Here is a 14,808-nt window from a genome sequence, read left to right as displayed (position 1 = left end):
AATATTTTATGTACACATATTAAAAGAAACAAAATTTAATTAACAATTCGCTGAAATATTTACCCGAATATTTTTTCTATTTTTTACATGCTCTTACATATAATGAAATATTTTTAATTGTAAAGAAGTTATGACACAAGCTTATCTATAATCTTGATAAGCCATCTTTTTTAAATGTAAATATATAAACATTATGATTTTATTGATGATATAATATTCAGTCATAAAGTTTATATACAAATATTCACGACTATTCATACTGCATTGAATAGTATAGAAATGTAACATAAATACTTCGTTTAATAAGACTGTTAAAGATTATAAAAAATTCAAATTATAAAAATGAATAAGTATAAAGATTTTGAGTTTTATATATTGCATTCTATCTAATGTAGACATTCAATTGAAGGGCACTTAATAATAATACTTTAATACCAGGCATGAAAGAAGATATCTGACTGAAATCTGGGCCTGACACCAATTGTGTGTGAAGTTCTAAGCCTCCAGTATAGTTTCCACTTTGTATCATCTGTGATATTTGATGTAATCCTTGTAAAGTATTCTGTGATAACTATAAGGTAAAAAAGATAAAGCAATAAATGTATTTTATTTTTTTAGGATTTCTTTCTTCTAAATTAATAATAAAATATATATCTCATAAAGATGTATGTACACACCTTATTCTCTCTAAGACAATCATATAGAACATCAAGTTTTTTGGATACATCTTCTATTTTGCGTTTGATTTGCTGTTTTGCGAAAATAAAAACCGTAATTGTCTATTTTTTTTATTAATAAAAATTATTATGTTAATAAAAAAGAATCATCTTACCAGATTTTTAGCATTTTCAAAGCATTGTTTTTTTAATTCATCAAATACTGTTTTCAAGTGCACGTGTTGTTCTGGTATTGGTAGTTTTGGTTTTTCTGGTTCTGATGTTCTAGCAATTGTAGTTGATTGTGAAGATTCCATTTGTTTAACATATTGAGCACCTATATTTGACATATTTTGATTATATTGTTGAGGATTATAAGGTGCTTGTGATTCTGGATAGAATCTCTCTTGTGGCAAAACCTTAAGAATAATAATAGTATAAAATTAGTAATAATAAAAATATTAATTATTAATAGTATTATATAATTTTGAAAGAATCTTATTTGTATCACTTACATTTGGTTCAGATTGTGGTATTGTCCCTCTTAATGGATGTAAAATCGGATTTTGTGGTTGAAAATCTTGTTTTGACTGTAAAAAATGTAATACTATATTATATATAAAAAAAATTTCATTATATTAATTGCTGTAATAAAATAGTACATATAAATTGTAAAATATAATTGCATAATTTCAATTTTTGTATAAAGCAAATAGAAACATCCTTATATTTCACACTGTCGCATTAGTTAATCACACGAGATTGTTATTTATGATTTACTAAATTGAATTTAAAATATAGGGGAATAAATATATTTTGCTTAAAAAGAAATCGCAATTATGAAACAGTGGAAACAACACTCAATCTTTTTAGGTGTCCTTAAGAATACCTTTATATTCATATTCTTCGAATATTTTGCTTTCCACTTCTTGGTACCAGCATGATCCGCAGACATTTCATTTTTGTTGCATAATGCCAGTACTGGCTATATTATTCGAATATACACACACATATATATATATATAATATAAGTATATACATAATAATTAATTACTATTTTAACGCAACACCAGGTATATTAGTATAGAAGAAATATAAAGATATTTACTTGTATCCTAGATGGCTTTGCAGCGGGTGGGTCGTTCCATCCGGCAGGTTGTAGCGGTGGTTGATAGATGTTTGAACGATCCATAGATGATTGATTTTCATTGCCATATCCAGTTTGCGGGAGTGGTTGCGTTCTAATAGCTTCATACATTTGATTTTGTGGTTGATTTTGTAATGGAGATAATACACTAAGTTGAACTGGTTTAAAAGATTCTACTTCTTTAGGATTAGATATAAGATTTTGTCCGGGGAATGTGTTTGTTGACATAGGAACTTGAGGTTGATAAATATTTGATGAAGAATAGCCTGGTACTGGAGGAATTTGTTGATTATTATATGGAGATGCTTGTTGAGGAAAACCACTTTGTCCATATGTTGAAGTAGATTTTACAGATGGATCTATTATATATTTTGATCTCGCTTGAGGTCCAACGCTAGGAGGTCGAGATCCAACTCCACTTGATGTATTTGAAGGAGGTGGTGGTGGAAGTGATTGAGAAATAGATGTTGAAGTGTAAGATTGCGATGTTTGATCATATAACATAGGTTGCATAGACTGTGTAGGTTGCATAGGTTGAGTTATAGATTGACTTGCATAGGTTGGCTGAAGTGGTTGAAGTGGTTGAAGTGGTTGAAGTGGTTGAAGTGAAGGTGGTATTCCAAATGATTGTTGTTGTTGTTGAGTATTAAATTGATTTGGAGGTGGTATAAAGGATTGTTTTGTAGGAGCAATATTTGAATCAAAAAAGGGTCTTGTTGATCCTCCAGATAGTGGATTTTGTACACCTTGTAAAGATCTTCTTGTTCGATCGTAATAATTTTGCATTGTTGGTCCTTTTGGCATAATTTTTGATTCTTCAATATAACCCAAAGCTCTGCATAAACGATCTTTCAACATTATGATTTTTTCATCTTGACTATTTCCTAGATAATTCAATGCAGCATCGAGATCTCCTTCGGCTGCTAACATTTCAGCATAACGAGATAAAATATTTGCGATTTTTCCTTCTATTTGTACATCTCTAATACCTTGCATTTCTAAGGCTTTTTGCATTATAACTATTAACTCTACTATTTCTTGAATTTCAACGTCGGAAGATTCTACCAGTTTGCTCAAATTGCCAGAACAAATGTAGCAAATCTGAGCTTGTTCTTTAAACGTTACATTATCGGACGATGCCAAACGATCCCCAAGCATATCTGTAAAATTTAAGAATTTTTATTTGTTACAAAAGTTAAATTATTATATATATTTTATAATAAAATATATACCGCATAAAGCAGATCGTTCTTGTGGATTGGAATGAGTAAATATTCCAATCAATACTTCTTTCCAACAATTTATATCAGCATTGTTAACAATTTCAGCCCAATTTTCACTAACTAGCGAATTGATAAGAGAATTGAGAGCTCCAGAATGTTCTGAAAAGTATCTGTACTGGGTACGTGCTAACAAATCAGGTCCAGCAGCCATTGAAAGAATGACCGCATCTGCGTACCTTTTATTCGCAAAACATAATGACACTGCAGCTTCTATATTTCCTAAGAGGATCGCTTGAGTGATAAGCCCATCCTCATCTGAAATAACGAAAACAAAATTCTAGTATTAAATTCAATAAAAATAAAATAAAAATAAAAAAAGAATTTTAAATATATAATTAATAAATTTGAAAATGAATTTAAATTTATTTAATATTACCATCAGATACATTAATTTGAAGTTTTTTATTTTTTAGATTAGTTATTGCTGCTTTCTTAGATTCTTGTGCAATAGCATCAAACGCTGTAGTTCCATCAATAGCACTTCCATTAAGTACCTAAATAATTATATATTTTATTATATAATTAATATTGTATAGAATTTCTTTGTGATAAATATGATAAAATTTACATTAAAATAAAACTTACATTATTTAAATTACCGATTCCTTCCGTAATATTATTAATATCTTCTTGCGAAATAAATTGATTTAATTTATTATTCATTGCATCCACATTGTAACCAAGTAAATCCAATATGTCTTTTGTCACATTTTCACCGAAATATGCAGCCACGCAATTCCATATCTTTTTTCTATATATATCGGTAGTACTTTCAACCTTTCCTTTACAATAATCATTGTATTGCTCACTTTTGAGAACTTCTTCCAATTCATTTGAACGTTGAATTAAATCTGGTTGTGTGACTACTTGTGATATAATTACTTTTCTGTTTGAGTTTGGAGGTAGATTAGGATCTACAGATCCATTTTCAAAAATTATCAATTTACCACCAAACTAAAAAAATTTTATCTGTTATATAAATTTGATACTATAATATATGAAAATTAATAAACATTACATATTTAAAAATAGATTCTTACTCCAAAAGATGCTCCAAATGGTCTTTTTAGCCATTTTGGAGCTTTTGTCAAAATAACTGTTGGTTCAATATGTACTGGAGGAGGTGGATGTGTGAAAGGATCCATTCCAGGGAAAGAATCTACAATTTTATTGGATGTTTCTACAGACTTTTGTTGTTGTCCTCCTAATAAAGAGTAAACTGCTGCATGTCCATCAAAACTAGTTCCCACAATTAATCCTGGATGTCTTGGACACCATGAGACATCAAAATTCCATTGATTTGTTTGTGCTAATTCACAAATTACTTCCCCATTCTATATATTAAAATAAATAATATACATGAATTTTAAAAGTCAATTATGAATCCATTTATAAATATACTAAACACTAATACTAAACATACTGGTATATCTGAATTAGGATTCCAACATAATATTCTATTATCTTTGGCACAACTTAAGAGCAAATCTGGATCATGTAAATTCCATGCAATTGATAGAACTCCACGTTGATGATTTTGAAATGTTTTCAAAGGTGATGTTGCAAATCTTAAATCCCATAATTCAATTATAGGAGTTTGATCATCTTCTGATGCTAAACATAATTGTGTTGCAACATCTGGATGCCATTGTACTACTTTCCATCTTACCTATATTTGCATATAAAATATAAAAATCATGATGTTATATAAGCAAAATGTAGATAAAATACATAGTACAAGTTACCTTTGAATTTGCATCTGTTAATTTGATAATAGGTTCATTTTTTCTTAAATCCCATATAATACAACGTTGTGAAAATGTGGAAGCAAGAATATGTTGGACTATCAATGAAAATAAAAATTAAAAATATTGATATATAAATATATTAAAAAATATAAATATATTAATTATAAATTATAAAATTACCTTGCTTATTCCAAGCAATATGTTGTACATCTTCTAATGGTTGACTTCTAGATCCAGGTGTCATTGGGGTATTTGTATTAAGAATATCCCATATATAAATTTCGCTTTCTGTTGCTCCTGTTGCTAATAAATTTGCTTGAAATGGATTAAAATCAAGTGCTCTAACTGGACCTGTATGTCTATCTGGACTACTTATTAAATAATTATTATCATTGGCCAACATTTTAGCAGCAGAATAAATTTTTATCATGCCATAGTCACAACCTCCAACAATTATACCAGCAGGATTGTTACCATATGAACCCCATATTATTTTGTGAAATCTACAATTTTCATAGATGTATAAAACTTATTATTTAATGATATATATATATATATATATATATACAAACAAAATTTGTCTCCTACCTATGATCACTTGCAACACTAGTTTTAAGTTCTAAATCATATCCAGGTTGTTGTAAATTTAAAGAATATAAATCCAAACTAGCAGATGTATTAAAACTTGCATCAAGTTGTTGAGCTGCAGTTCCAGCAGCCAGTAATATGGGGTATTGAGCAGGTGGTGACCATGCTACATTAACTGTCTTCAGTAATTCTTTTATCTTCATTCTTGATTCCTTGAAATAAATTATTTATATATTTTCGATAAAAAACGTCTATAAGAAATTAGAAAATAATATTTAATTTTTTAATATTTTACAATATATTTATATATATTGTATATTTTTTAAAATTTTTTATATTGTAATAAAAAAAATTATGGAAAAATGTTAACAAAAGAATTTAAAAATACACTTAAAAATCATATAATTTATTTTATATAAACACGTACGAATATGTGTTAATATATGTAGTCTTTAAATTAATGACTTGCAAAAAAAAAACTTTATAAACATTATAATAATATTAAAAATGCATTAACATCCGATTCGCAGGTTCAGTGTCTTACTATTATTAAAATATAACACGTATACGTTTTCGTTGTAAAAATTTATTTTAGATAAAGCAACAAGTATATAATTTACCGAAATAATAGTTTTTTACCTGAATATATTGAATCAAGTATATTTTATAGAAATAAACCCCTAATGTCAAACAAGCAGTAGTCACCCGTCAACTTCTTCCAACGTGGCGAACCATACGTTGAGAATAGTGCTGACCTCTTTGGTATTCGTAATATATTAATATGATATTTGATATTCGTAATTATTTTACTCAAATGATCCATTTTCATGGAATGTCACAAAGAAAGAGGAAGAATATTCTACTTAAAGTATTCTTAATTACATTTTTTTTGATAATAATTATAAAATAACTTTAGTTTCCAATTGTACATATGTATAAAAAAAAACGAATATTAAATAAATAAAATAATTCTGAACATCGTGAAATTTTCTTAAATATATTTAAATACGTATTTATTAACAATGATCATTAAAAATATACTTAAGAATCATATTAATCTATTATTAACATTGATTATACTTATATAATTATTATTTAAATCAACAATTGTCCTTTCTTATAGTTTGTTTTTTATTAAAAAATTAAATAAAATTAATAAAATACAAAGATATTTAATTTAAAAATGTTTTATTTGATTTATATTTGTTTTATTTATGTATATTCAACAAACACAGGAATAACAAAATATTTGATAAGGTATATTATATATGAAATAATTCTTGTATATAAAAAATAATCTATATAAAATTTTCTTTATTCTTATATAATATATCTAGTTCTATAATAATATCTTATCATAAATATATATAAATTATTTTTTTAATAAAATTTCATTTAATTAGAAGTATGAGGTTATAAAGTGTTTAGATACAGCACTGTCTTATTCATAGCGTCCTGTCTTGGAGTTTCCAGTTACTGAAAGTGTGGTAGAGTGAATGCATTGATTTCTGTGAAAGATTTTAATTTGAGTTTTTATTAGAAATTATGAAGTAAAAAAAATATTTATCTAATGTAAAACAATAATTTCATATTAAAAAATAATATATTCATCATAAAACAATAACAAAAAAAATATTTTCTTGTCCTTGTGCTTATTTGTGAAATACATCTGACATTATTCTATATAAGCATTTTGTGTGCATCATTAAAATCTATATTGCAATTTTAATACAAATTCAGGTAAATATTTGCAAATACAAAATTAATTAGAAACTTTAAAGACTTTATTACATTTTTGTTTTATTTTCATTTTCATTATGATAAATTTTTTTTATAAAAATTTGAATATACTAATATAATAATATATATTAGTATTTATCCAAATTTTTATAATTTTTTCTAGTTTAAGGTAGTTCTCGAAATCTCTTACGATGAACTGGAATGAGAAGCAAAAAATAACGGAAATTCGTCTTCAACGATAACAGTGATTTCTTTCCATGATGAGATAAATAAAATTATTTTTAAATTAAATTAAGTTCAACATTCTTTTTAATAAAGATCGTAATGTGGCCGCGATTGAGAAGATCATGTCGGACATGGTCAATTATTTTTTCAATTTTTCTGTTGATGGGTATTTTTTTTATTTGGTCATGGAAAAAGGATGACAAAAATATTCGCAATGATTATATTTCTCTTCGGTAGGTAACTATAAAATTAAAGATCTATAATTAAAAATATAAGGAAATCACTTTAAATATAAATAAATTTGACTTAATTATATTTTTTATTTCTTTCTTTATTTTGAGATTGTTAGACAATCAAAAAGATTACATAGATCGTAAAGGAATACACGTAGTAGTAGGACATTATATCGGAGATTCTGTGGATCCAATGAAAACTCCAAACATTACGAAAGGTATATCTCGAAAATTATAAATTATATATGTCTGTGAATTTATTTATATAATATTATTTTTGTTATTTATTAACAGATCTTATTAACAAAAATATGTTTAATCCACGACCATTTGAAGGAAAGAATGGCAATCCAGTTATTGTACCAGCGAAAGATTTTTACAAAATGCAACAACTTTTTCAAATTAACCGATTTAACTTGATGGCTAGTGATAGAATACCATTAAATCGCACTTTACCGGATGTTAGAAGAAAAGGGTAATATATTTATCGGTATTTACCTTATCGACATTTTCAATATCGATGATATATCAATAATAGATAATTTATCGATTGCAGATGCATAACACGATATATGAATTTGGGTAATTTACCCAAAACATCAATAATTATCGTTTTTCATAATGAAGCTTGGAGTACATTATTGAGGACTATATATAGTGTAATTGATAGATCTCCAACACAATTATTAGAAGAAATTATTCTTGTTGATGATAATAGTGATAGAGGTAAAAAAAATACATCCATTATTTATATTTTATTTTTATATGCATTCAATTTATTTTTATTTTTTGTTTATTAGATTTTTTGAAGGATGCATTAGATGAACATGTAAAGAATTTACAAGTTTCTACTAAAGTTCTTCGTTCTAAAAAACGTATAGGTCTAGTGAATGCAAGACTTTTAGGTGCCAATAAAGCTAAAGGCGAAGTTCTCACATTTCTTGACGCACACTGCGAATGCACGGTTGGTAGGTAAGCTCTTGTTTTAATTTTATAATAACCACTTTATTATACATATATATAATAACAAATAAAATTAAAATATTGTTATAACGTTTATATATTTTTCAGGATGGTTGGAACCCTTGCTTGAAGCAGTGGCCAAGAATAGAACTCGAGTAGTATCTCCTGTTATCGATATAATAAATGACGATACTTTTAGTTATACTCGGTAAAATATAATTATTTGTATCATTTTTTAATAATCAAATTGTAAGATAAAATTGATATGATAAGATAAAATTATAGTCAATAATATTTTAGATCTTTCGAATTGCACTGGGGAGCATTTAATTGGGATTTGCATTTTCGATGGCTAACGTTAAACGGCCGACTGTTGAAAGAAAGACGCGAAAACATTGTTGAACCATTTAGAACACCTGCTATGGCTGGAGGATTATTTTCCATGAATCGAGATTATTTTTTTGAATTAGGTAGTTACGATAATCAAATGAAAATTTGGGGCGGTGAAAATTTGGAATTATCATTTCGAGTATGGCAATGCGGTGGCAGCATTGAAATAGCTCCATGCTCTCATGTAGGACATCTTTTTCGAAAATCATCACCATATACATTCCCAGGTGGTGTTGGAGAGATTTTATACGGAAATCTCGCTAGGGTAGCTTTGGTTTGGATGGATGAATGGGCAGAATTTTATTTTAAATTTAATGCAGGTAATTAAATTTTAGTTAAGATGCTGGTTTTATTAATATATTAAGTTTCGTAATATATTAAATAATGTATTTTTTATTTTAGAGGCAGCTAGATTAAAAGATAAGCAAACAATTCGATCTAGATTGGAATTACGTAAAAAATTACAATGCAAAAATTTCGAGTGGTATTTAGATAATATATGGCCAGAACATTTCTTTCCTAAAGATGATCGTTTTTTTGGACGGGTAAATTTAAATTTAAAATTATTATTAAATAACGAATTTAATTGATAAATCAAGTTATTAATTATTGATATATTAGATTGTGCATATGTTATCAAAGAAATGCATTATGCGACCATCTGCGAAAGGAACATATTCTCAACCATCAGGATATGCAATCCTTCATTCATGTGTTCCACGGCCATTACTTAATCAAATGTTTGTGATGACAGCGGATGGAATTATAATGACTGATGAAAGCGTTTGTTTAGATGCACCTGAGAACGATACACATCAAACGACACCAAAGGTTAAAATAATGGCATGTAACAGTCATATTAGACAAAAATGGCAATATGATAAACAAGTGTGTTGTGTATTTTTATTTGTATTTATTTTTCTCATTTATAAATTAAAAAAAAAAATAAAATAAATTTATTTCTTTTTTAAGGCACAGACATTTTTACATATATCTTCTGGAATGTGCTTACAATCAAATAATGAAGAAGGTCCTGTGATAGCCGCTTGTACAAAAAACATGGATCAGAAATGGTTATTGGAATCAATTCCTTGGAAATAATATTATCAATAATTTTTGAATATTATATGCAATAAATACAAGAACATTAAAGACAATAGTTGTAGATATAAGAAAAATATATCTATATTTTTCGAAATTGTTTTAATCAGAAATTTAATTCATTTTTATTTTTATATACGTCAATTTTTTAAAAAAATATTTGTAAATAAATTTATATATACTTCTATAAAAGTATTTATTATTGATAATTTATAAAAAGGAATTTTTTAAAAGATTCAATTTATTAATAACAATTGATATTGTGTTCAATAAATATACATACATCGTAATCAATCGCAATTTTTTCTTTAGATTTTATAATAAATGCTTAAAATAGATAATATATTCTTGTCAATTCTGAAGACAGAAGATGCTGTTCATAGTCGTTGATTCATCAAATTCACTAAAGTTACATATGATCATCTTTATTGTCATCATTATCAAGGTTGTGTTTTATTCAAGATTACGTGAATTTAAACATATTTTGCATTTACATTACAAAATTGATTTTAATTAAATATTCATATCAATAGCTTGTCCAATAAATGCAATTTTACGAAATTTTACTTTATCATTTTATTATTATATTCAGTTTTTACTAACTACTTTTCCGTCAAAGACAGCAAATACTAAATAAGATTGTTTCTTCCAGAGAAATATTTTAAACATCATTTTGATTAAAACAATTGGAATTCTATTCTGATTGACGTACTTTACCAATATGTGGGTCAAAGTCATATCCTCGGCGAGGCTAAGAAGTTACTTAGCTTGAAATGGCCTAGTCTCCCTGTTCGTTCGATGTATGATCACCTCCAATCCAAGTTTGGCTGATACTGAAACGAGTGAGTCTTTATTTATAGATCAGTATCGTTCCATTAAACCCGTTGATCCACATCCTTCTCAAATTTTTTAACTTCATCGAAAAACCAACGAACTTTTCCCAAATATTATACTTTTTTTAAATATTAATGAAATATGATCGATAAAATAATATATTTCGGAATAATTATGAGTGAAAGATAGAAAAATCAAAATCAAGATCATTGGACTTACAGAAGAAAAATCTAGAATTTCCGTTTGACCATGTGGTCACGTTTTTCTCTAATTCACCGTTTGTTCTGGTTCTCACGTACCTATGACCCTGGTTATATCTTACCGTTTCTCACGTTAATGTATCCTTTTTCATGCGGTAGAGGATAGAAACGTTGATTTTCTGGAGACGCGATCATCTTTGAAGAAGAACTTGAATTTCTGACTGGTAAAATATACGTAAAATAAACTATTGTTTCACAAAATGATGCATGGTAACGGTATTTAAAATATTAGAAAATATTTTAAGTATAAAAAAAAAAAAAAGATGAACGAGTAATTTTGTAACACTAATAATAATAAATATTACATTTCTCCAACAAAGATAACTGGATTTCGATCAATTAAAACTTCTTCATCCTCTTGAACCATTCTCGGAATCTAGGCGACTTTCTTTTAACAACATGTTTGCACTATCGCCGAAAAACTCGTAGGGATACAAAAATGGGGAGTTTAATGGAAGATTGAGAGAGGTATGACGCGGGCAAGAACGCGGTGAGAGAGCGGAGAAAGTAAACGCAAGTACGATGAGAGTTTCTTTAAAATGAATTTCCACGTGTAAGTTCGTTTCTCTCTTTGTGTACATCAATGTATATATATATATATTTTTTTTAATTCGAATATTACATATAAACATATATACAGTCACCACTATATTCTACAGGACGCGCGACTACAGGGTTAAACAGTGTATGTTTCTTTTTAGGAGTAAAAAAAAAAAAAAAGGACCGACGAACGATAAAATCATTCGCAAAAAAAAGAACGAATAATTTTATCGTCGCAACGAGATCATCGACGAGCATTATTCACTCGATGCAATAATAATCTCTAAAAACGAAAGATGAATAATTAGACATTAGAAAGGGATGTTGATCTCGAAGCGACGACGATCCTTTCGATTCGATTCGACTCGATTCGATTGATCGGCAATTTGACTATGTATGTGAAAACAAAAAAACAAAAACGGATAAAAGAAGAAAAAAAAAAAAAAAAGAAGACAAAACTGAGCGTGGATGGACAAACTTACGAGCTAACGGGTCTAAAAGGTAACGAGCGCTTGATAGCTTGATCGGCTTAAGGCGCCGCTGTTTGTTGGCTAAACAGTAAATACGTATAACTCGGTAACCTCGGTGAAATCACAATCGTCGTACGATTTACATACACACGCACGCACATATGTATATATTATATTTATATCGATTTTTGCATATAGATCTCTATGTATACTATGTATCAAAATTAAAACGGTACTCTTTTCTACGATCCGCTTGGTACACTTCGCGCACGATTGACTAATTTAATCGCGGAGGGGGGTGGGACGCGCGTAAACGTCACCCCCTCGATTTCGATATTAATCCTTAAATGCTATCTTTAAAAAAAAAAAAAAAAAAAGAAAAGAAAGTTGCGTGAAAACATTTGCTTTAGGGTGAAATATGTCGACCCTAACGATGGATATCTTTTAGGGTTGAAATCGACAATGTCTTCGTCCATTTAATGAACTCTTTATTTCGAGTTGGACTCGTTCGTCGGATATTTAGATGAGATTCTTCGCGGGATTAGTATGCTCATCGACGAGTTCAACGTTATTTGTCACTTGTAAAATTTAATAATATTAATTTGATTGTGAAAGAACAAACATTTTGGCCGAAAGTTTTATATTACAAATTAAATTACGTCGCAGTTTAATCGTAGAAGAAAAGTAGGCAAGCGTGGCAGAGAATCTCGAGAAACTCGTCGATACGCGATAATATCTTTACGATGATTTCGACTAACTAAATTGAGCCTCGTTTCAAATTCTAACAGTTATAGGTACAAATATTATATTATATTTCCGCTAATATGTGATTCGATTCGTTGAATACGTATGTACAATGAAGAAAAACATTTGTATAGGGATTTAATCGTCAAATGTTTAAAATGGAAAGATAAATAAGTAAGTATATATGGAACTCCATCTACATGTAATTTCATTGTTTGTTCCGTAATTTCGAATTTTTCTAAAAATGAGAGCTTAAAGTTCAAATAGTCAGATATTAAAATTTCGTTCATATAAATGGAGTTTCAACTGTGATTTGAATTTCACATTTGAATTTCACATAAATTTCTAACAGAGTTTTCTCTACATTTCAGAAATGTACGCATCTGTGTTTTTTTTTTTTTTTGTACGACGCTTCTTCCTCCGGTCTCGTAACAACAAGCTGTCGTAATTTGAATCAGGCTGACCCGTCCAGTGAAATCACGCGTGCAAACTGGAACGAGATGAGATCGAAAAAGCGAGCGGACGTGCCGTGATTTCGCGGATAGATCCCTCCCCGAGAAATTTCGCGGCTTTTTTTTTTTCTTTTTTCTATTATGGAACTGCTTCCACGAATTGCTTAGCACGAAGATAATATTTTCCACTAAATCGAATCGATTATGTAACGCTATTGACGTTGTATAATGTAATTCTTATGCCGATACTCAATATTTTCGACTTTTTAACCATATCATTCAACTTCTGATACACACATATATAATCTATTCATTTGAAAATCGATAGCAAATATTCTAAATAATTATGATGTAAAAAAGGGTTCCATTTTCATTCATATTAAAAAAAAAAAATGTAATCGCTATTGGCATAAGAGTTCAAATTCAATTTTTGGAAATGAAACGAACTGTAAACACATTATTTTAAGGAGTAACATCGGCAATGGGAACGACGAGCCAAAGCCAGCCTGAGAATTTCGGTCGAGAAGATACCTACATTCGGTCGCGGATCGACGACTGCCGTGGTAGGTGGCGAGGAAACCGATTTCCAAGCCTTGAGATTTCGATCGATCTTTCTCTTTTCTCATTCACCTCGTTCGTCCACCGTTCTCTCTCCGCATCACGGATACAGAACGGCCGGCTCCTCTCGTTCCTTCTCTCGGGCGTGTAGCCTCTCCGTTGAGCCGTTTCATGGATGTCGAGGCTCTCTCGCTCCGGCGTGGCTCCTTTATTGCGTTTCACTTTCGCGATGAGTTTGCCCGTCCGATCGGGGCGTGGCAAAAGTGTAACGCAACAACAGAGGTCCGAGGCCATCGGATCGTATGCGTGAGGCAAGAAAAACAGGGCCTGCCATCCTCCTCCCGAGTGGCTTCTCGCGTATCGCCACGCTGGAGGAGAGAGAATATCTACTGGATGCTTAGTCACACCTCGGGCCACGTCCTCGTAACGGTGTTGCATCGGTCTCCTTACGAAATCGGCTCGCTCTTAAAATGGATTTCGTGTGGACGCGTAATTGCCGCCATATTGGATCCTCTGGTTACACGATAAGGAGTGCACCGATGCAACGAAATAAACACCACCGCCTCTCTCTCTCTCTCTCTCTCTTTCCCTCTTTACGAATCGCGTCGAATTCTCTCCTCGATGCTGCACACAGATTTTGATTTGAGGTTTTGAAATTTTATGTCATCGAATATTTCATTGCCAATTTCTTATATTATTCGAGTAGTTCGACTATTTGATTATCTTGTCGTTCGATATTAATATTCATAGCGCGAATATTTAATTTGAATTAATTTCACGTATCGACGTGTAGCAAAGCCTCGATCTCTTTTTCGTTCCATTTTTTCCATATCGTATCGCGATAGCAGATTTTTATCCGCCTATCGAGATTAGCGG

At 29.5% G+C, this 14,808-nt stretch overlaps 2 protein-coding genes across 5 annotated transcripts; one reads left to right on the top strand and one right to left on the bottom strand.

Annotated features, from left to right (window-relative positions):
- Positions 1–19: 19 nt before the first annotated feature.
- Positions 20–6,130, bottom strand: LOC122712276 (protein transport protein Sec31A). Its single transcript, XM_043931789.1, has 14 exons — positions 6,062–6,130; positions 5,423–5,634; positions 5,015–5,337; positions 4,832–4,929; positions 4,510–4,755; positions 4,127–4,420; positions 3,672–4,040; positions 3,463–3,580; positions 3,036–3,341; positions 1,765–2,963; positions 1,172–1,246; positions 833–1,075; positions 678–749; positions 20–571 (listed from the first exon to the last, which is right to left on the bottom strand). The coding sequence occupies exons 2-14, from the start codon at positions 5,623–5,625 to the stop codon at positions 383–385; spliced, it is 3,735 nt and encodes a 1,244-aa protein (XP_043787724.1). The 5' UTR covers positions 5,626–5,634; positions 6,062–6,130; the 3' UTR covers positions 20–382.
- Positions 6,131–6,953: 823 nt separating this feature from the next.
- LOC122712275 (polypeptide N-acetylgalactosaminyltransferase 3) lies at positions 6,954–10,218 on the top strand. 4 transcript variants are annotated; one of them, XM_043931788.1, is made up of 12 exons: positions 6,954–7,162; positions 7,295–7,620; positions 7,729–7,838; positions 7,915–8,095; positions 8,177–8,346; positions 8,421–8,588; positions 8,692–8,791; positions 8,884–9,053; positions 9,201–9,293; positions 9,376–9,518; positions 9,595–9,861; positions 9,946–10,218. In XM_043931788.1, exons 2-12 carry the CDS (start codon positions 7,487–7,489, stop codon positions 10,072–10,074), a joined length of 1,665 nt encoding a protein of 554 aa, XP_043787723.1. In that variant the 5' UTR covers positions 6,954–7,162; positions 7,295–7,486; the 3' UTR covers positions 10,075–10,218. The 4 variants fall into 4 exon arrangements, with proteins under 4 accessions (XP_043787723.1, XP_043787721.1, XP_043787722.1 ...); XM_043931786.1 differs by having other exon boundaries at positions 7,326–7,620; positions 8,884–9,293; XM_043931787.1 differs by having other exon boundaries at positions 7,737–7,838; positions 8,884–9,293.
- Positions 10,219–14,808: the final 4,590 nt, after the last annotated feature.

Source organism: Apis laboriosa, unplaced genomic scaffold (genome assembly GCF_014066325.1).
Source record: "Apis laboriosa isolate Shangri-la unplaced genomic scaffold, ASM1406632v1 scaffold1_cov151, whole genome shotgun sequence".
Lineage (NCBI taxonomy): Eukaryota > Metazoa > Arthropoda > Insecta > Hymenoptera > Apidae > Apis > Apis laboriosa.
Note: the sequence above shows the minus strand (reverse complement) of the source record. Positions and strands in the feature narration are given on the sequence as shown.